Genomic DNA, 20,437 nt, shown 5'->3' on the forward strand with positions numbered 1-20,437 from the left:
CCCTTTCAGGGAACCATCCTTAAGAAGGGATCCCCTCCCCAGAGGCATGGGAGGGGAAAACTAAGCCCTCCTCAACCTCCATCTTCCTTCCTTTACAGAGCCATGAGTAGAGGATGGTGGGGCTAGGTTACTGCTCTTATCTGGCATGGATTATCATCCCTTTCTTCATGGAAATGCAGTTAAACTTTCTAAAGTAAATGGTATCTTCCCTGAAGCAGACTGAGCTGCCATTAAACTTCTGGAGAGTCCTCCCCCAGAGTCTTCCACTATGTTCGTCCTGCTGAAATCCACAGCAGATCTGCCTGAATCACTCAAAGCAATCCATCCCCACTTTCTTCTACATGATGGGAGCTGAGGAAGGAAACTAATTAACAGCTGACCTCTCTCAAGGAGTCTGCATTGAGTGAATACTGGGCAGCTGGCCAAAACTGCTCTGCAGAGGACCCAGGGGTTCATGCAGGGATTCCTCCCACTTGGCCTTGCAATGGCCTATACAGGTTCAGCAGACACTTTCTAAGTTGTCACGGGTATATATATATATATTTCACAGACAGATGTAGCTGGAACATTACAGGTGATTTCCCTAGGGCAAACATGATCTGACTAGGCTCAAAACAATGAATGCATTATGAGAGCCAAAGGAACCCTTTTTCTCAACACCTCTTTCTTCCCCACAAATCCTATAGATTGGCTTGCCTATGAGTAAAGTAACTTAATGGAAACAGGATGGATCTTGTTTAAGAAAATGGTCATGGATTGGGAGTTACCTGGAAGAATCTCGGCTTTATCCTGCTCAACACCAGGGTAACCCTCCTTAAATTCTGCTTTGCTTAACAGTTGAACAGGTGTATAGCTTCCCTGAATCATCTCCCTCAGTCCCATTTCCAATACCGTCATTTGGCCAGTCCACAAAAAAGGATCACAATTGACTGTGATCACCTCTGACCAGCAACAAAGCTCCCCTTTTTCATTCCTGGTGTGCACCAAAGTTCCTGAGGCCTAGCCACCAGGGGCAAGGTCAAGACCACCCATACCCAGCAAGATTTCACCCAGTCTCCCCCCTCCCCTACTCCAAAAGTGCTCCAAAAGAATGCAGAGTTTCAGGAAACATATACCGCACAGCACAGCCAAGAGCAGATAATGCTAGTCCAGAATCATTGAGGAAAAAAAAACAAAAGAAAGAGCTACTTCAGGGCCTAAGCTAAGTGTCTACCCATTCACGATTTGGAAATCTATGAAGAAAGTTACTGGCTATAGGATCAGCATGCCACAGGATGGGGTCACGAAACTGTAGATGAGTCAATATCAAAATTCATTGAGGTTTTATTTTGGAGTGAAGGACCAGAGCCCTTGATGCTTAACCCTGAGGCCAAGCCAGAAGCATGGGCAAATAGATGAACAAGGGCATCTCTCCCTCACAGACAATGCTCATGGGTGCCGACGCTCAGAAGCGAGAGTGGCCCACAGTGTGGTCATGTTGCTTCGGAACCAGATTCCTGACCCCGGGTCATTTATTTCCCAAAGCTATGGTGAGACTAAGTAGGCTTATGAGAGGGTCATGCTGGGAGAAAGGAGCATATGTTGGGGGGGAGCAGTTTGCAAGGGCTTGGTGAGAAGATTCTTTTTCACCAAATACTCGAGCCAATTTCACCACTTTCCTCTCCCCTTGCTCCATTCCAAAGCCACAGCCTCCCCAAAGTAGCACTGAGGGCCAGTTGGAGGAGATGGGCATCCTTTTCAAAGCCGGTGGCTCTTGGGACAGGTTGAACTCTTGCTGTGTGTGACCTTGCCCCGAGGGTTGATAGTAGCGTGGCCCTTCTTATAAGCTACTGTCAGAGTGTGGAGAAGAGGCACTATCCCAAGATAACACATGCACATACACCACGTGTGCTGTTGAGAAGAGGAGGCGAGCCAAGAGAAAGAGAGAGAAAGAGAGAGAGAGAGAGAGAGAGATTTGGAAGAGAAGTCCACCAAAGAAAAACCAAAAGCTCAGTATTCTTGACGTACCATTGACTAAGCTGGCATTTGCATTATCGGTGGTATTTGCACCTGCTGCACCATCTGTAGCTGCAGGAGGGTGGGAGGGGTGGAAAGAATCTACTGAGTAATAATGGATAAAAAGAATAGTACGTAGTAATAATAATAACATGAACAAATTCACATGACAAAATAGCAACATTTATGAAATTAACATGGCTTTGTTTTCTTGGGGGAAAAAAAACAGCTGAAAATTAAATAACAAAATGTTAGAAAAATGAGATGCCATCACAAAAATGTCATAAAAGCCAGGAGGACAACTTATGTATGGAATATCTTGAAAATAAATATGTGAGGGTATTCAGTAAAGACTGGAGAGGACAATACACACTATACAGCACTGGGTCCCACTCTGCTAGGGATGCTTGGGCTTCTTCTGGTTAGAGTAGAGCTCCAATTAGTCATTCAGAGATGGGATGCCCTTTTCACAACTACACAGCTTGGCTGAGTTGTGTGCATGTCAGCCTTCTTGATATGGAGTTATATGAGAAACAACTCCATCCACCTTTAGGAGACATGCTCCCCGGTCTACTGATGGGGTCCATACTCCCAGAGTGACTGGACAACTGAGAGTAACTTGACTATGACCTGGACTTTCTCAATTAAGTCCCAAGTAACACCTTGTCAGGACAGACCTTTGTCACAAGGATGCCAGCCCACTCCTAGAATTTCTGACTAGGGCCCAATAAAGGGCACCCAAGAGGCCAATGATATAAAGGTTAAAGATTAAGCCACAAGGTGATATGTTGCATTTCACTAAATGAAATTTAAAAATATAAGAAATGTGTCTTCAATATATTTATTGGCTCTGATCACTTCATTTTAATTTTCAAAAACAATTAAGAATTCCAAATTTACACCTCATTTCTATTCCTCAAGCTGGCAAAATTAATCACAAGTGGAACATACATATTCCATAAATTAGGATGATGTGGTGGGTAGTTTGATGGTGTGTGGTTTTGTGTAGTGGTATGTTCTACTATGCAACAGAATGTCATACTCCATACTGAAATACAGGTTGTGTCACACTATATGGTGGTATTGTGATACTATAGTATATGGCAGTACTTATGGTGGTACCATACTTTATGGTAGTGTGTAATATTGTATGGTGTTGTATGGTTTATCACACTGCATGTTGGTATGTATACACTCATGCATTGTTATGATATACAATATGGTAATGTGACCTGAGACTATCACATGGCATGGTCATGTACTTAGGCTACTATGTCAGAATGTTATGCTTTATTGTGGCATATGTAGTATGATCAGCTATGTAGCACTGCGTGATGTTGTCAAGTGTTAGGCAGTGGTTTGTAGAATGGTGTAGTTATATATGGGTCCTGTATGCACAACCCCGAGTCCCCTGGGGGACAGTGCTACTATTAAAATGTCAACTACCCTCAGGCATTTCTTACTGTACCTGGAAGCTGAAGGCCATCCACTTTGGTCACACCTGTGTGATGATTTTTAAAACATATTAATGTTGGAGAAATATGTCAGCTCTCTCTCTCTCTCTCTCTCTCTCTCTCTCTCTCTCTCTCTCTCTCTCTCTCTCTCTCTCTCTCTCCCTCCCTCTTTTTCCACCCACACACTCTGTCTCTAACACATACACACACATACACTTTCTCTTTCTAACATATACAAACATACATGTGTACACATGCTCACACACACCTGGATCAAACTGAAATGCAAACTGGAAAGTGGGCATCATTTATGACAAGGTTCTGAATAAAGGGGCATGTTGGAGCTGACTGGTGGTGGCAGTATGGGAAGGAGGGAGTTCTGTTTCCCTACAGTGGCTGCCCCAGGGAAATCTTCAGTAACTTCTTGAATCAGTGCACTTCTCTGAGTCCCAGCCCTTCTCTCTCATGACACAAGACCAAGCTGAACAAGCTCACAAATGGAAAAAGGAACAATTCTTATCATGTCCTAGAACCTCACCGAAATGCCCCCCTTGAGGGGGTGGGTGATGTGGAGTCCATGCCTTAGAACGAGAGGAAAGGTCACAATATATTTTGGCTATTTCCAGTAACAAATTTCCTGGGACAGGAGCCTAGGATCCTAATTTGGAGATAGGAGGTACCCGGCAGTACCCAAGAGTTCACCTAGAACTTCATCAGCCCCCTCACTTTAAGAGGAGGAAATTGTGGTCCAGAGAGAAGTGACTCACCCAAGCTTCAAGGTCAACGTTCTTCTTTCAGAAGCCCTTGTTAAAATAAGGTTCTATAATGTTCCCTTTAGGAATATCAAGGGAAAACAGGACAAAAGTGCTGGCTTGATGATGACTACATGGCCTAGCTTCCTCAGCATATGGATTGTCTATGTAGTCACTCTATATCCCCTCCTTAAAGCAGACTGCCATTCATGTCCTTGTCTCTGAGATCTCTACTGGTTACATGCAGCTGGGCTGCTTCTTTGGTCACAGAGAACTACCCAGTCCCTGGGTAGACTACAAGAAGGGAGAATAAGTTGGAGATGGTAGATTGTCTGTGATCAAGCACATTCCTCTGAGGGGAGCCGTAAAACAAGATCTCACTAAGATCATCTCTGTCAGCCCTCAGACTGTGATCTTACAAAGCCCAAGTATGAGAGTTTTAATAAGCTTTGTGAGCAAAGAAAGCAATTGGGAATAATGCTCAAAAACTGTTTTCTCTAACAAAGGTCAAGAAGTATGCAAGCACATTAAAAGAGAAAACAGCTGGGAAATAGTCTATTCATTCTAAACAGTCTGGAATTTCAGCTGGGAGCAGCCTAAGAGATTGGGTGTCTGAAGATGCTTAGAGAGGCCTTGGAAAACACAACAAAAGTGCCACTCAGGGGCTGGGCAGGAAGGCCAGCACTTTTTCTTATCACAGAAGGAACTTACCAGCTCAGCCACCATTTTATATTTTCTTTGGAAGGGGGAGAGACTCAAGTTTAAATCTCCCTCACAGCTTGGAGGCCTGTGGTCCTAAGAGCCAGGAAGGGTTCACTCCCCCGGACTTTGGCTCATTGCTTCTTTCTCATGTCCTGGACTACCCACAGCCAATCAAGATCACCATTACAAGAAGCAGATCCAGGCTGCATCTATACTAGTACCACCAAGAGGGAGGATGAGTAACTTTTTGAGGAATTTCTAAGATTGATAACCTGGTGGCCTTGCTGCATCATTTTTTAGCTCTTGATATCACTTATTCACACTCCTAATTCCTTCTCTGTCTAAATTCCCTTGCATCATGGTTTAACTCTCCCCTTCATAGTAACTGGAACTGACTCAGCCTAGGCAGACAACCATGAGCATCCAGAATCATCATCAGAGAAATCACAAGTTTGGCTGTGTCCTCTGATTGGTTATGGGAAAGAGTAGCCATTAATCTGGGTAGAGAGGGAGTGGCTAAGGATTACTATAAGCACAGCATACAAGGTCAAATGAAAACCAGGAAGACTTTAGGTAACCCTATAATTCCACTCAGTACAAAAGGCATAGATAGAGACAGCAGTCTCCTTTCTTGCTACCCTTAGAGAGAATGATGGGTCAGTCCAGAGCATGGCTTCAACAGCCCCACCTGGCACAGACAACAGAAAAAAAACACTTGGGTGGGCTGAATGATATGACATGACATGACAAGACAAAAAAAACTATTACCAAAAAAAAAGAGTCCATTGCCCAAGGGCAGAACATGACACAGCTGGTCTAAGTGCTGAAGGCATTTGCCTGCACCTGAGAGTGAATGATACTGTGGAAAGTATTTCCTTGGCTGCCCCCAGCCAAGTTCATAAAAGGATGGCACATGCTGGACTTAGGAACAACTAGTGACAGGGGAAGGGGGTTACCTTTCTTATCTTTCTTCTCTTCCTCTTCACCACCAGCCCCCAGCAAGGTAAAGATGATGCCAGTCTGAGAGTTCACTCCCACAGCGGTGACCAGCATCCTGCCAGAACCCTCCATCACATGGGTCCCTGATGGGAATGGAAAGGAGAGTCAAGTTAGCATTGTACTCACTCTACCCAGCCCAGCATCTGACTTCACCACAAGTGAACATGACTGCAGCTACTGCAGACTCAAAATTCTCCTCTCAAAGATCCCGCTGTTCACTGCCAGCCGTGAGTATCCTGTAAGAATCAAAACTGCCATTTATATTAATGTCACTAATGATTATAAAGCACTTTACAGGCACCAGCTCATTTGTTCTTTCTACCAGTTGAATAACATTCAATTCAATTCAATATAATAAGCCTTTATTAAGCACCTACTGTGTGTCACTGTGCAAGGCATTAGAGATAACAAGGACAAAAATGAAAAGTCCTTGCTCTCCAGGATGTTATATTCTGCTGGGAGGTAGGTATCATATGCATTATAGTTTGTTAGCCTAATTTTATAGAGAGGGAAACCAAGGCACAGGGAAGCTGAATAACTTGTCTGGACTCACACAGAAAGTACACTCTTCTTTCTCCCGACACTAGGGTCCAGTGCTCTTCCCATGACACCACTTTGCCTTTGAACATGCTTTTTTTCTTTTCTCTTAATCAAATTTTGCTTCTGTTAGGAAATGATGAGGAGATTCAAACCTTATTATTAATAATAATAAAACCTAGCATGTGTATAATGCTTTACAGTTTGAAAAGCACTGTCATCTTTGAAAAGCATTGTTCTTTGTGGGTAACTTTGATGCTCACAGCAACCCTAAGGTGGGTGCTATTATCATCCCCATTTTGCATCTAAAGAAACTGAGGCAGAAAGAGGTTAAATAACTAGTCCAGGGACACATAGCTAGTAAGTGTTTGAGGTGAGATTTGAATCCATGCTCCAAATGCCAGAAGAAATAGTCTTGGATCCCATTCTCCTTAAAGACAATCCTGGTCCTCATATTCTCAACAGTTCTTAACTTAGGCTCTAATTTTTCTAATATTTTCATAGTTGAATTTAAATATAATTACTTTCCTTTGTAATTCTCTGTATTCTATTTTATCCATTTAAAAATAGTACTCTAAGAAGCGCTCCTTAAGGATTCAGATTGTCAAAGGGTCCTATGACATACATAAGGTTAAAAACACCTGGACCAAAAACAGGAATAAGTATTTTTAAAATGTGTACTATGTGCCAGGTGCTTTACAAATATCTTATTTGACCCTTAAAACAACCCTGAGGTAGGTGAAATCATTATTCCCATTTTATAGATGAGGAAATTCAGGCAAATAAAATTAAGTGACTTGCCCAGGGTCACACAGCTAGTAAGTGTCTGAGTCCAGATTTGAACTCAAGTCTTCCTGACTCCAGGTTCAGTGCTCCATCAATGGTACCACCTACCTCAATTAGGAGAGCCCTGGAACTCATACCCCTTAGGGATAATATTAGGCCTTAAACTATTGAGGAATGCCCCATTCATCAAGCACAAAGTAGTTACATTCAGTTCAAGGAGTAGAAACTTAAAATGTAGCAAAAGAGAGAAAGTCACCTATCTTGTCTTTAGGCCCATTGTGCTTGTTTTGTGTTCTCATTCTCTACGTGTTCTAGATAGGCTAAATTAATAGGGAGCTGTGTTCCAGGTAAGCGAGGCATGACAGCATATATCTTAGTCCATGTTTATCATGATCTCTTTGAGTTGGTCCTTTTAGCTAAATTTGCAAGAAAGTACCAGTTAAGTATCAGCTTTGTCCATTCATTAATGGGTTTCCTTTGTAATTCTTTTTATTGAATTTTAATCATCTAAAAACAGTATTCTAAGATGGGGTTCATAGACTTGCCCAGACTGTGGGATCCAGTGACACAAAAAGAGGCACACAAAGTTACAGTCCAGAGAATGAAATGGAACTAAGTCAGAAGCTCAGACATGGTTCTCACTCAGGATGATAACTAGAATATAATCAGAGGCCCTTCAACCTGTCCTTCCACTCCCTTCTTAGGTGGATACAGGAATTCTATCCATGCCACAGACAGACAAAACTGAGGCACCAGAGAAATTTAATCCATGATCACCTTGGATTCTCTCAAAATTAAAAGAAAAGAAAGAACAGTATTTGACAAAGTTTCCAGGCTCATTCTTGTTAAATAGATTATTTAACCTGCTCCCAACTAAAGTAGATGTTGCAATGGTAATGTTTGTTAATGTTTTTTCATCAGATCTAGAAGAGGGGATGGAAAAGCAAAAATTGGCAATGAGGGCCAATTTCCACCAAAGATAATGAGACCTCCAAATTACATTTTTGTCTACTCACACATATCTCAGTGGGGATCTCACCAATGCCTCAGTCTAGGCAGAGTGAAACTTTATTAGAGCCAGTTCATGGAGGCCTCATTTGATGTAGGGGACAAAAAGAGCAGCCCCCCAAAAAACTATTTATAGCTTCCTGGGACATAGGACTTACACCTCAAGTCAGATCAATGGTTGATTCAGGAAACTAAGACCTTCATACCTGACTGGGAGCATGAGAACAGCGAGGAGGTGAGAGTGCAGTGGGAAAATAAGCACAAAGAGGTCATCTCTCCCCAATCAAAGGTTTGATTAACCCATTTTCACATCTCTGTATTTGCACAGGCTGTCTCTCATACCTGGAATGCAGTTCCATCCTTCCTCCACCAATCACTGTCTTCCTTCAAGACACAGTCCAAGCACCACCTACATAAAAAAATTTTCCTGATACTCCTCCTCTCCCCAATTACAAGTGCTTTCTCTTCCTGACTACCTTATACTCCACTACTTTGTATTTATTTTGAATTTTTCCTGTATTTGCTTATATATCAATGTGCTGTATCCCCAATAGGATGTAAGCTCCTTGAGAGTAGGGAGAGTGTCATAGGTTTTTTTCAGAACCAAGGACAGCACCTGAAACATAGCTTATGAGCAATAAATGTTTCTTTCCTTCTGTCTTTCCAAACTAATTCATTTCAAAAAGAGGTGGTGTAGTGCAGCCCCATTAGGCTTGAAGTCAGTATTACTTGGGTTCAAATCCCATCTCTGACACTAAATATATGATGCTGGGCAAGTCACTTACACCTTTTGTGCTTCGGGCAATCCCCTAGGGCTTACCTATCATGTCTTAGGTGGTGTGAAATAAAATCATTTGCACATGCATTTTGAAAACTTTATTTAAAATATTGCCATTTTTTAAAAAAATGTGATACCATTCAATCTTCTACATCCTTCTATAGTTATAAGGATGTGTGGGAATGTACACATTCTAAGTAAATAATATCAATGAAAGGAAAATTATTTTCAGTTAATGACTCCTCCTCCTATCATAGAAGTTCATGCACCCTAAGTGTGATGGATAGTATTGATAAAAACTATTTTGTTTTCTGAGGAAGGAAGATGGTAGGAATCAGGGAAGACTCAATGATGAAGGTACCATTGTCTCTGAATATGAATAACTCATTTATATAGCACTTTGAGGCTTCCAGACTACTTTCTTCATAACAACCTTGGGACCTTGTCCGGTAAGTAGTAGGAGTATTATTAAACCTTTTTTACAGATGAGAAAACTGAGGCTCAGCATGATTAAACAACTTGGTCATACAGCCAGTAAATGTCAAAAGTAGGACTCATTCCCAAATCCGGACTTCAAGTCCAGCCCTATTCCCACTATGCCACTGTGCCTGATGTTTATTCAGTCAATAAACATATATTAAGTAAATACTGTATGCTGGGCTTGCTATTAGGGATCCAAAGATTAAACAGTGACAAACTATGCCCTCAAGGAGTTTACAGTGTACTGGGCAGGATCGACTACACAAACAGGTAAGTTTATCACAGAGTAGGATACAATGGAAGAAAAGATGAGGGACAAAATGCTCTAAAAATATCTGAGGATGGAGAGGTCACAAATAACTTGGGGTGGGAAAGGAGTAGAGGCAGCCCCTGAGATGACTCTTGAAGAAAGAGAAAGATGTTACCAAGTGAGGGTGAGGAAAGAATACATTCTAGGTATGAGGATTAGGCTGAGTAAATACATGAAGTTGGAAGACAAGCTGCTCCATTTAGGGATCAGTGAGTAGTCCAGTTGAGCTACAATACAGAAAGTGTAAAGGAAAGGAATACAGCAAAAAGGCAGACTGGAGAAAGACTGTGGAGGGTCCTAAATACCAGATTAAAGAGCATGTATTTTATCTTTGAGCCTACTGAAGGTTTTTGAGGAGAGGAGTAATGTCGTCAGACTTGTGCGTTAGGGCCATAAAAGATAGGTGTGATTTGTTAAGAAAGATGAGACTGTGGGAATTAGGAAAAAGTGAATTCAGGTGGAGAGAACAGGATGCCTTGAGGCAGAAAAGGGAAAATCTGCTTAATGGATGGTGAGCAGAGAAGGATGGTTAGGGAAGTTAACTCAAAGTAGATTTGATGGAGGGTTTGAGTTCAAATGTTATTCAATAGGAAATGGAGAGCCACAGAATGTTTTTAATGGGCATGTAACATGTGCAAAGAGGTGTCTTAAATAGATCACTTTGGTAGTTTGTGCAGAATACGGTGTGGGGTGTCAGGGAGTGGGGGCAGGTGTAGACTAGAAGAAAGAGATCAGTTAGAATGTTGTAAGAATACTCAAGGCATCAGTCGGAATCATAAAACCAAAATATGTGAGAGCTGGGAGGCCACTTGAAGATCCTCTGTGTATAGAGATCATACAGATGCAGCTGTGAGATACCTCAGACTCCAATTCCCCCACACAGGTCAACTGACTCACTCAGATTTCTGCCTTATACATTTTGGACCCATGATTTGGTCCAGGGAGAAAATCCTAGCATGGGCACTCCATCCATAAACACAAACTATAAACCTTCTGTAACATTGTATGACAGAATGGCCTGTAGTTAAGTGATTTGTCCTGGGTCACATAGCTACTAAGTCTTAGTGGCAAGATTTGAACTCATCTCTGAGTCCAGCTCTCTCATCTACTCTGTCACACTGCCTTCCACCTAAGGTCACACAACTTGGGAATGGGAGAACGAAGACCAAGTCTTCCAATTCCAAAATCAGGACTCACTCCACCACAATTAGTCAGTCTACGAGAATTGTTTAAATGCTTGCTGTATGCCTGGTACCATGCTAAGTGCTGAGGATTTAAAGACATAAAACTGCCCCTACCAAGCCCAACCCCTTACTTTTAAAGAAAGCAGAGGCCCACAGAGGTAAGAAGATTTGGCGAGTGTTGGGAGCCTAAATTTCCTTTCCTCACCATGGATAGGTCTTTCCCTAGGTAAAAACCATTGTTTTATGTAAAATCCCCAATGGATATGAAACAATGCTTTCACCAACCTAATTCTCTCAGTACTTCAGTCCTGCCATTCAAGCTCTGAAAGCTGGGGCCTTGTGTCTCTCTAGGTCTTGCCATGTTGGATCCAGCCCTAACTAGGTATTCAGTGGTAAGGGAGAGAATAGGATTCTGAGAGGTTTTTCTTCAGGCACTAGATGACCTGATTCCTCAATCAGACCTCGTTTTGTTGCTTTATTTGACTTGGCCATCCCCATGCCTGTTGTCTCTGAGCTCAGGCCTCTGGGATTCTTGCCTTTTCTCTGTCTTGAGGGGAACATACTCAGGTGTTACTAATTCAGGAGCAGGAACACAGTGGCTGCCCGAACCAAGAGTGTCCTTTCTTAGACAGCTTGGAGACAGGAGACTTCTTAGAACACCAGAGATACAAGGGCAAAGAACCAGCTTAAATAATAATGGTAACAATAGCTAGCAATTATATAGCATTTTAAAGGTTTTCAAAATCCTTTATAAATATTATCTCATTCGATCTTCACAACAACCCTGGGAGGTAGGTGATATCATCATCCCCATTTATAGAGAATAGGAAACTGAGGCAGACAGATGTTAAGTGACTTACTTAAGCGGGCATCTAAGATCCTTCACAATCTGATTCCAGTGTGCCTTCACATACCTTATCACATACTAGTCCCCTACTCAACATTCCAGTCAACCTAGACTACTTACTTACCCTTCACTGACCTCATTCTGATCTCTCTCAGCACCTATGTGCCTTTGTTCACTTGGATGCCCAAATCTGTGCCCATGACTGGAATGGCCTCTGCTTATGACCACACCAGCTAAGGGAAAGTAGTTTGACATAGCAGAAACATCAATGGATTTGGAGTCCGTCTTTTGATTTGCTTTAATATTTCTTAATGTCTCATGGATTTGCTGCTCCATTTCTTACCAAAATGTCATTCCTGGAAAAACATTGCAGCCTACCAACCATACCCAGCATGTATTTCTCTACTTCCCCTTGGATCACTCACAGCTTCGGTTCTTCAGAGATGAGTTTGGCAATTTTTGTCTTTGACCCATTCTAATTTTCCAGGAATTCAATTCTTAGGTGAGGTTTACCACATTTGATTCTTAAGTACTAATTCTCCTTGCCATTTTCCCCTCCCTGTCCATTCCATTCTGTATCACTTGTTTCATTTTTTCCAGGCATCCATCTAGTCCTTGTAGCCAGGACATTCTTTTCTCTGAAATTCCACCTGGACTAGTAACATATTTACCCTATTTTTGGTTCACCCCTTGAATTTCTCACAGTTCAAGGTATTTCTTTGTTATGCTAAGCATTTTTTAAAAATTTACACTTTCTCCAGCCTTAGCTTCTGAATTAGGAGCAGGTGTCTGGGTCAAAGTTGGTTCCCACACTCCTGATTGCTACATATGAGTCCTACTTCATCATGAATTCAGTGGCTAAGACTAAGTCCCATTTTCTGTGAGACTTGTCTAGCCTCCTTCCAAGGTTCAAGCCCTGGCTGCCTTGATGTTGGGATAAACCACGGCTGCCTGGCTGCTGGTTTGTCCCCTTCTCCTACTACAATTGCAAATTATGCCCTTGGGCTCCACTTCATTATGCTGGACATTGGTGTGGCCCTATCTACTGCTATGGGATTAGACTCCTTCACACTGTATCTTCTATCTCCCCTGGTATACCCCCACTCAGTGCTTCTGCAAGATTCTGGAATTCTTTTTGTCCGGTCCAGGCCTGGATAGAAGGGCCCATCATAGATTCTCTATGGTTTTCTTTATCACTATTCCTTCTAGGCCATTGTTAGAACTTTGCTTGAGTATCTGGGGGGGAACTAGGTTCCTCAGAGTCCTAGAACACTGCCATCTTCCTCAATAAACATTTCAACAAATATTTATCAAGTATGTATCCACCATATGCAATGCAGAGGGGCAAATTTAGGTCTGACATAAGGGGGAAAAAAAACCCTTTCAGACAATGAGAGGTGCTCCAAAGTGAAATGGCCTGCTTCAGAAGGTAGTGAGCTCTCCATCATTAGAACTTTTTCAGGAGATGATCAATGGCACTTGTTATGGAAGTGGTACATATGCAGGCATAGATTGGACTAGATCAGGGTGCAGAACCTGCAGCCTCAAGGCCACATGTGGCCCTCTAGGTCCTCAAGTGTGACCCTTTGAGTCCAAATTTAACTTGGTCTCAGTCAAAAGGTCATATTAAAGGACATAGAAGACTATATGTGGCCTCAAGATCACAGATTCCTCATCCCTGGAACTAGATGGTAGCTGAGATCCCTTCCCAACTGTGAGATTTGGAAATATATTATATGTCCTGGCTAAAAAGTCTTCTTTCCCAACAACATGGCCCACAGGCAGAATGCTATTGGACTTGGAGACATGCAGGCTTGGGTTTGTTTGCTCCAAAACAGACTTACTAGCCATGTGGCCATGGACAAATGACTTAACCTCTCTAAAGCTTAAAATGGAGAAATGGGGACCATCACAGGGTTGAGGAACCAGTGAGATAATCTGTGCCAAGTGCTTGGCAAACTATAAAGGGCTACGTAGATGACAACTGTTATTATTATCAACAAATATTTGCTGAACATTTAAGACACAAGTCTCTATACCAGACTATCTATAATGTCGGCTTCAGAGGCTCAGAGATTTAGAACTGGAAGGGACCTTAGAGGAAACTAGTTCAAGTTGTCATCTTAAACATGAAGATACTGAGGCCAAGAGAGGCCAAGTATTAGAATGGGGACTTGAACTTGTACTTTGTGACTCTAAATACAGGGATCTTTCTTCTAAATCATGGTGCCTTCCTGTGGAACAATAAGATGAGGGGATCAGGAATGATTTTGCCTTTGCTACAAACCTCTAATTGCAATACCAAGTTCTGGCTCCAGGTTTCTGAGGCTCCTTTGTAATACTCATAGCTTTGGGGCATGAAAGAAAAAAAGGGGGACATCTGGGAAAGGCATTTGAGATGAATTAGCCCTCTTAGTTGGTTTTCCAAGTAAATTCAAAATTTCCCCAAATGGAGAAAGAAATATGCCCTGGGATGCCCCGAGATGACCCTCAGTTTGAGATGGGGGAAGAGCACATGATAAAGGAATCATGACTTGTCACATTCCATTAGGCTAACGCAGGCTGCTGCAACTCAGCTTAAGTGGTGTAGCCTTGATAATAAGAGTTCAATAAAAGCTTTGGGCTAGGAGTTGGGAAACTGGCTTCTAATCCTGATATTTCTCTGAACTAAGTTTGGATAAGTCACTTAAGCACACTGACCTGATTAATTTATGTTATTTTAAAAGGCACTTGTGCTAATTTCTCTATTATCTTTTGCTCTCATCACATGATCAGCCCACTTCTTCCACTAATCATGCCATTTTTTCAGTTCTATTGTGTACACCACATCTTGCGCATGTGTCATTTCAATATGGTAGTGGAATTACACCCAGCATGCATCTCTCCATTTCCCCTGGGGTCACCCACAGTTTTGGTTCTTTAGAGATGATTGCAGTGGTACAAGATTCAAAACCAGACAGCAGCCTCAGAAGAACACGGCTGTTAAAACAATAGGCTTTGTTCCTCAGTGAAGTTCAGAATACTAAAAAGCAATTTCCCAACTGCAACTGAGCTTACATTCTTAGTCCTAATTCAGTTCTGGTCCCAACTCATTGTCCATTTGCAGTGGGTATTCATTTCCATACATGCATATGGTACCCATGCAATGTAAACATCCTCAGATGAGGCTCTTAATCATTTTAGGGCCTTGAAAAATTTTAGCAGTCTTGTGAAACTGAAGAATCCCTTCCCAGAATAATGATTTTAAAAAATATATATCAGTCATAATTATTATATTATTTTATATTAGTCATAATTGGAAGAAATGCTGAAATACAGTTTGAAGTTAGATAAATCAACTACTTTCCTCATCCAAGTTCACAGACCCCCTGAAATCTATCCAAAGACTCCTTGAAATCTATCTATGGACCAACAAGGGATTTATGGATCCCAGATGAAGAACTGTTGGGCTTGAAGAAGGCATTCACTCTTTGGTAGATTTTCTATTAGGCAAGATTTGGAATAAGTAAAATCGAGTTCAAAGCCTGGCTCTTCTACTCACTACTTGAGTGACTCGGGCAAGTTACTTAACTTCTTTAGGCGTCAGTTTCATCACCTATAAAGTGGGGAGAGGTTGTATTACATGGTTTCTGAAGTCTCTTCCAGTTCTAGATCTAAGGAAGGCCATGGAAAAGCAGGGCACAGGGTGAACTATCGAGGGGATGTGAGTTGCTTCGTTTGAGAGAATCTCTCCATTGTTTGCTGAACTCTTTCAAAGGTCAATAATCACCCAGACTCAGTTCCTCAGAGCAATAGGAGTACTACATAGCGAAGAGTTATAAAAGAGCTTCATGATTTTTGGAGGAAGGAAAAGGGAGCTAGTGACATCCAAGTTGGAAGCATGCCTATCCATACCAGCATTCCTGTACTCATCATCACCACCATAACTCCTTCTCCTCCTTCTCTTTCACTTTCTCCCACTACTACTACTAATTAGAAGTACTACTATTACTGCTATGGTAACTATTACTACTACTAACTACTACTACAGCTATTAACTATTATTACTACTATTACTACTAATAATGCTAAATTGGTGACAGTGTTGACAATGACAATGGTGTTGACTACCATTATTACCACTAATAATAATAATAAGTAATTCCTATTTTAAAGCATTTTGGTTTTACAGATGAGGAAATAGGTTCAGAGAGGCAATATCTGCCCACTGAAAATAGCTCAGCTACCAATGGCTTGGAGGTAACTAAATGAAATTGCAGAATGTCAGAGTGATGAGGGAGTCCTAGAGATTATCCATTCTATGCCTGCCTTTTTTCAGATGAGGAGACAGAAGCCCAGAAAGTGGAAATGCTTTGCCCAAGAGCACACAGTTAGGGACAGAGCAAAGACATGACTGGAGTTTTTTGATTCTTGGTCAAGAGTGCTATCTGTTCCCACAGAGTGTTGCATTTCTGCCTTCCCTAAAATCACTGAGAGACAGCATCATGGAGTGAATAGAGAGCCAGCTTCACAGCCAGGAAGATATGGGTTTTAATCATAGCCTTGAAACATACTGAACATATGACCCTAGGTAAGATACCTAACCTCTTGGTGCTCTTGGCAATTAAGTTGTAGAGGGTCCAACCTGCCTTGGTAAGGGGAGTCTCTTCCCCTGGGAGTTTATTAGACACTGAAATCACAGATCTAGTCTCTATCTCCATTAATGCATTCTCTTTCTCCAAATGGCCTTATATTTACTTCCATGTAGTATCACACCCCGACCATGAACTGTAAGCTCTTTTAACAGACAGGGACTGTTTCATTTGAGTCACTCTAAGACCCGAGCCTGGCACAATGCCTGACACATAGTGGGCACTTAATGACTAGCTGGTGATTTAAACTGAATGACAGTGAAGATGTGAAGAATGAACAGGAAGATTTTCATTTTTTTAATCCTTTCTCTGTAGGTTGGGTGGAAAGGGTCAAAGAGAGATATTAGCAGGTCTTCCTGAGGTGAGATTAGCCCATTATAAGAAAAGTGCACCTATAGGCACCTCCAACCTAATACTACATTTGCCTGTGTTGTCACTCTCAGGTGATCCCTCTGCTCTCCCCCCCACTCCAGCTTTCACTGAATCAGAAACGGAAAACAGAGTTCTCCATCAGGGCTTCAACACCTTTAAGGCTTTTCTGTTTTAAATCTCAGGATGGCCAAATAGAACAAAGGATTTCTTTTTTCTCCCTGATCAGAAGAACTCTGCCTACTGATGTTGAAAGAAAGGGAATTGGCTGTATTCTGAGTTGTCCCTGGCATGGGGCCACCCAGCTACTCAAGCAAGCAGAGCCCCAGAACCAAGGATCCCAGACAGCTTAGAACACATCAGAGCTCCTTACTGGGAGGGCCCCAGGACAATCTTTCAAGAGCCATATCAATTCCTCACAGTCTTTGGTTTCACAATGGAGCTCAGGAGGCCAGAACTCTGAGCAACAAAGCATGGTACTGCCCAGTGACAACATTCTCCCTCTCTCCCTAGAGCTATGTGTGGTGTGGTATACAGGAAAGAGTACTGGCCTTGGAGGTTGGCGAGCCTGGATTCCAGCCCTGGCACAGACAATAACGAGCTGTGCAATCTATGGCAAGTTATTTACCCTCTCTGGGCCTCATTTTCTCCATCTGTAAAATGAGGGGTTTGAGTTCTAAGAATTTCCCCTGACCTAACATACAATTGATTCTAAATACATCTCTCTATAATCTTCCACCAACCTCAGCCAGCTCCTAAAATGCAAAGGCTATTATTGTTAATGGTGGTGTGATTGTTGTTATATCTTGTTGGCATGAATCTGTGTCCTAAACTCCTGGAGGGGGGCAGGTTGAGAAAAGAGTGGGATGGATCAGGGATAGGGAGGCAGCATTACATTATGCATACTGAATTTAAAAGAGAGGAAGATCAATGTTCAATTACTGTGCTTAGTAGCTGTGTGACTATGGGTAGGTCAACTAAACTCTCTGAGCCACAGTTTTCTCATCTGTAAAATGGGAGTATCACAATTCTTTTTCACATTTATCTCTCAGAGCTATTCAAAAGCTCCAATGAGATAATACTATCTAAAAGGATTTTACCAGTGTTTCTGCAGAAGGGCTGGCCCTCTGAGATCACCGCCCATCCACTTTGTAAATACCTAAATATTGTCTTGTTGTTCCCATTTAGATTGGGAGCTTCCTGGAGGACAAGGAGAAAGTTTTTGCCCTTCTTTGCATCCGTAGTCCTTAGCATAATGCCTGGCATTTATTAAGCACCTAACAAATGTGTCAGTGGGAGTCACTGTTTCTTCATGATTTCCTTTGCACCCTCCTCTGTGGACAGTGAGGCATCCTAAAAATGCAAAGTACCTGGCACATAAGAAGTGTTTAATAAAATGTATATCGACTGGCTGAAATGTAATAAAGGGAGAGTGGCATGACTCTAGTTTTATTTGAGCTCAGACAAGACACATTTGATTCAACATTCATTGAAGGAACACCTGCTATGTGACCTAGTCTGGACTGAGAAGTAAAGATAAAAGGAGCGTGAGATGAGAGGCCCTGCCCTCAAGAAATTCAGAAATGAATTTATTCATCAATTACTTGTGTCCTGCTTTAGACAAAAGAGACAGGGCTACACAGCAGGTAGAGTGTTGTGTTGGGCATCAGGAGCTGTCTGGGCTCAAATCTTACCTCCGACTACTGATATATTAGCAATATGGCCAAGAACATATTACTGACCCACTCTGGAGGCTTGTTAATTAATTGAGCCTCACTTTCCTCCTCTGTAAAATAGGGGTGATAGCAATACCTACTTTAGAGAGCTGTTGAAAGGCACCAATGAGATCATGTATATAAAGAACCTAGTAGGCTTCCACTCTCAATTGTTTAAAGCCCTTTGCTGGGAAGGCAAGACATTCATACCTACAGGGAAACGATTATTAATGAGGCCAAAATTGCATACTTCCTTGGATTTTGAAGTAAACAAATCATTGGAATTGTGATGGAATTTCAAGGAAAGAAAAGACTCTTGGTTTGGAGTGATCAATAAGGACTAGAAAAGGGAATAGTAAAGATGGACCTTAGATGATAGCCTGAATTTGGCCCAAACCAAGGAGGACATTCTGACTTTTCTCTCTGAGTGTGGATGCCAAGGGAATTTGGTGCCCTCCTTTTGGCTCCTCCTCCCTGGGAATGACATCTTCAAATGCCTACAGTGCTCTCAGAATTCATGGAGGGGCCTCAGGACAGAGGCAAAGAATAAAAGTGTAGGTGGAAAAGCTCTGCTTCTGGGGTGGGAAGGAGAAAAGCAGCAGAACATAGAATGTGACTATTAAAGCACTGAAGGCCAATGTACCGGGATACAACAGAATACAGTGTTAAAGGACAGGGAGCTTCAGAGACAGAGTCAGCTCAGTTGGTCCTCTGACCTCAGGGAGCTAAACTGACCTTTGGCTGGTCAGCTCTGGAGTCTAGAACGATGATGCGATTCCTATCACTCACTCTTATTAGTCAATGGGCCAATAACAGCCTTTCCGTGACTTTTCATTAGGAAGATAGCTCCTGGATCATAGTATTTACACCTGAAAAGGACCTTCAAACAATGCCCCCTCTCACGAGTCCAAACTGCGTCATTTTACAGAAGTTACATTACAGTAGAGACAACGAGGTGTGGTAGCGAGAAGGCCAGCCTTAGAATCAGTCTTAGAATACCTGAGTATTCCTCTTGCCTCTGAGGCATGCTGGCTGTGTGATTCTGGGTAAATCCCTTAATCTCGCAATGCCCCAGGTAACTGGGGGCATCCAGCCTCCAGAGAGAAGAAGGTAAGGCAGTATATTTAAGTGAAAAGAACACTGAACTAAGGCAGGACATCTAGGTTCTGACCCTGACTCTGTCACAAATTCTCTGCATGACTTTCTAAATCTGTTTGTCTGTAAAATAAGGAAACTACATGCATTGATTTCTAAAGTCTTTTTCAGCTGTAACATTCTATCTCCTAAGGTACCTTTCAGTTCTAACATTCTATGCCCTATCATTCCATGTTCTAAGGTCCCTTCTAAATCAAAGTCAACATTCTAATATTCTATGGTGAAAAGTCACTCCTAGCTCTGACATTCCTTGTGATATTCTCCTTCCAAATCTAATAGACTGTCCCAACATACTAGGTTCTAAGCTTCCTTCCAGTCATAATATTCCATGTTCCATAATGGTCTAAACATCCCTTTCAGATCAAACAGTCTGAGCATTCCATGTTCTAAGGTCCCTTTCAGATCTGACAGTTTTAACTTTCTATGTTCTGAGGTCCCTTTCAGATCTCACAGTTCTCACACATTTTAAACATCTAAACTTAATTTACAGCCAGGTCAAACCAAGGTAATCCAGCGGCCAGACGCTATGACATTCCAGAGGAAATAGCTGCTTCCTGTTTATCTGGAAGAAAGAGGCACAATTCTCATTCTGTCCTAGCTTCAACATCAGTATCGTTTGGGAGGAAAGAGAACAAAGTTCAGCTTTTCATAGAGGGAAACAGGGGTTGCTATTTAGTGAATCAAGTCAAGTTTCAGTAGAATTAATTTCTCAATCTCGGTTAAACAGTGAAAGAG

At 42.0% G+C, this 20,437-nt stretch overlaps 1 protein-coding gene across 8 annotated transcripts in view; it reads right to left on the reverse strand.

Moving 5' to 3' along the window:
- Positions 1-20,437, reverse strand: part of ATP2B2 (ATPase plasma membrane Ca2+ transporting 2) — a 666,717-nt gene that overhangs the window by 105,514 nt on the left and 540,766 nt on the right. For 6 of the 8 annotated variants that reach the window (XM_072598490.1, XM_072598492.1, XM_072598495.1 and 3 more), the window contains 3 exons: positions 5,860-5,985; positions 3,464-3,496; positions 2,008-2,097 (listed from right to left, as the gene is read on the reverse strand). In XM_072598490.1, the coding sequence (XP_072454591.1) occupies positions 2,008-2,097; positions 3,464-3,496; positions 5,860-5,985 (249 nt within the window). The remainder of the gene's footprint in view (positions 1-2,007; positions 2,098-3,463; positions 3,497-5,859; positions 5,986-20,437) is intronic. The other 2 variants (XM_072598494.1, XM_072598497.1) reach the window with 1 other exon arrangement.

This window comes from Notamacropus eugenii, chromosome 3, assembly GCF_028372415.1.
Source record: "Notamacropus eugenii isolate mMacEug1 chromosome 3, mMacEug1.pri_v2, whole genome shotgun sequence".
Taxonomy (NCBI): domain Eukaryota; kingdom Metazoa; phylum Chordata; class Mammalia; order Diprotodontia; family Macropodidae; genus Notamacropus; species Notamacropus eugenii.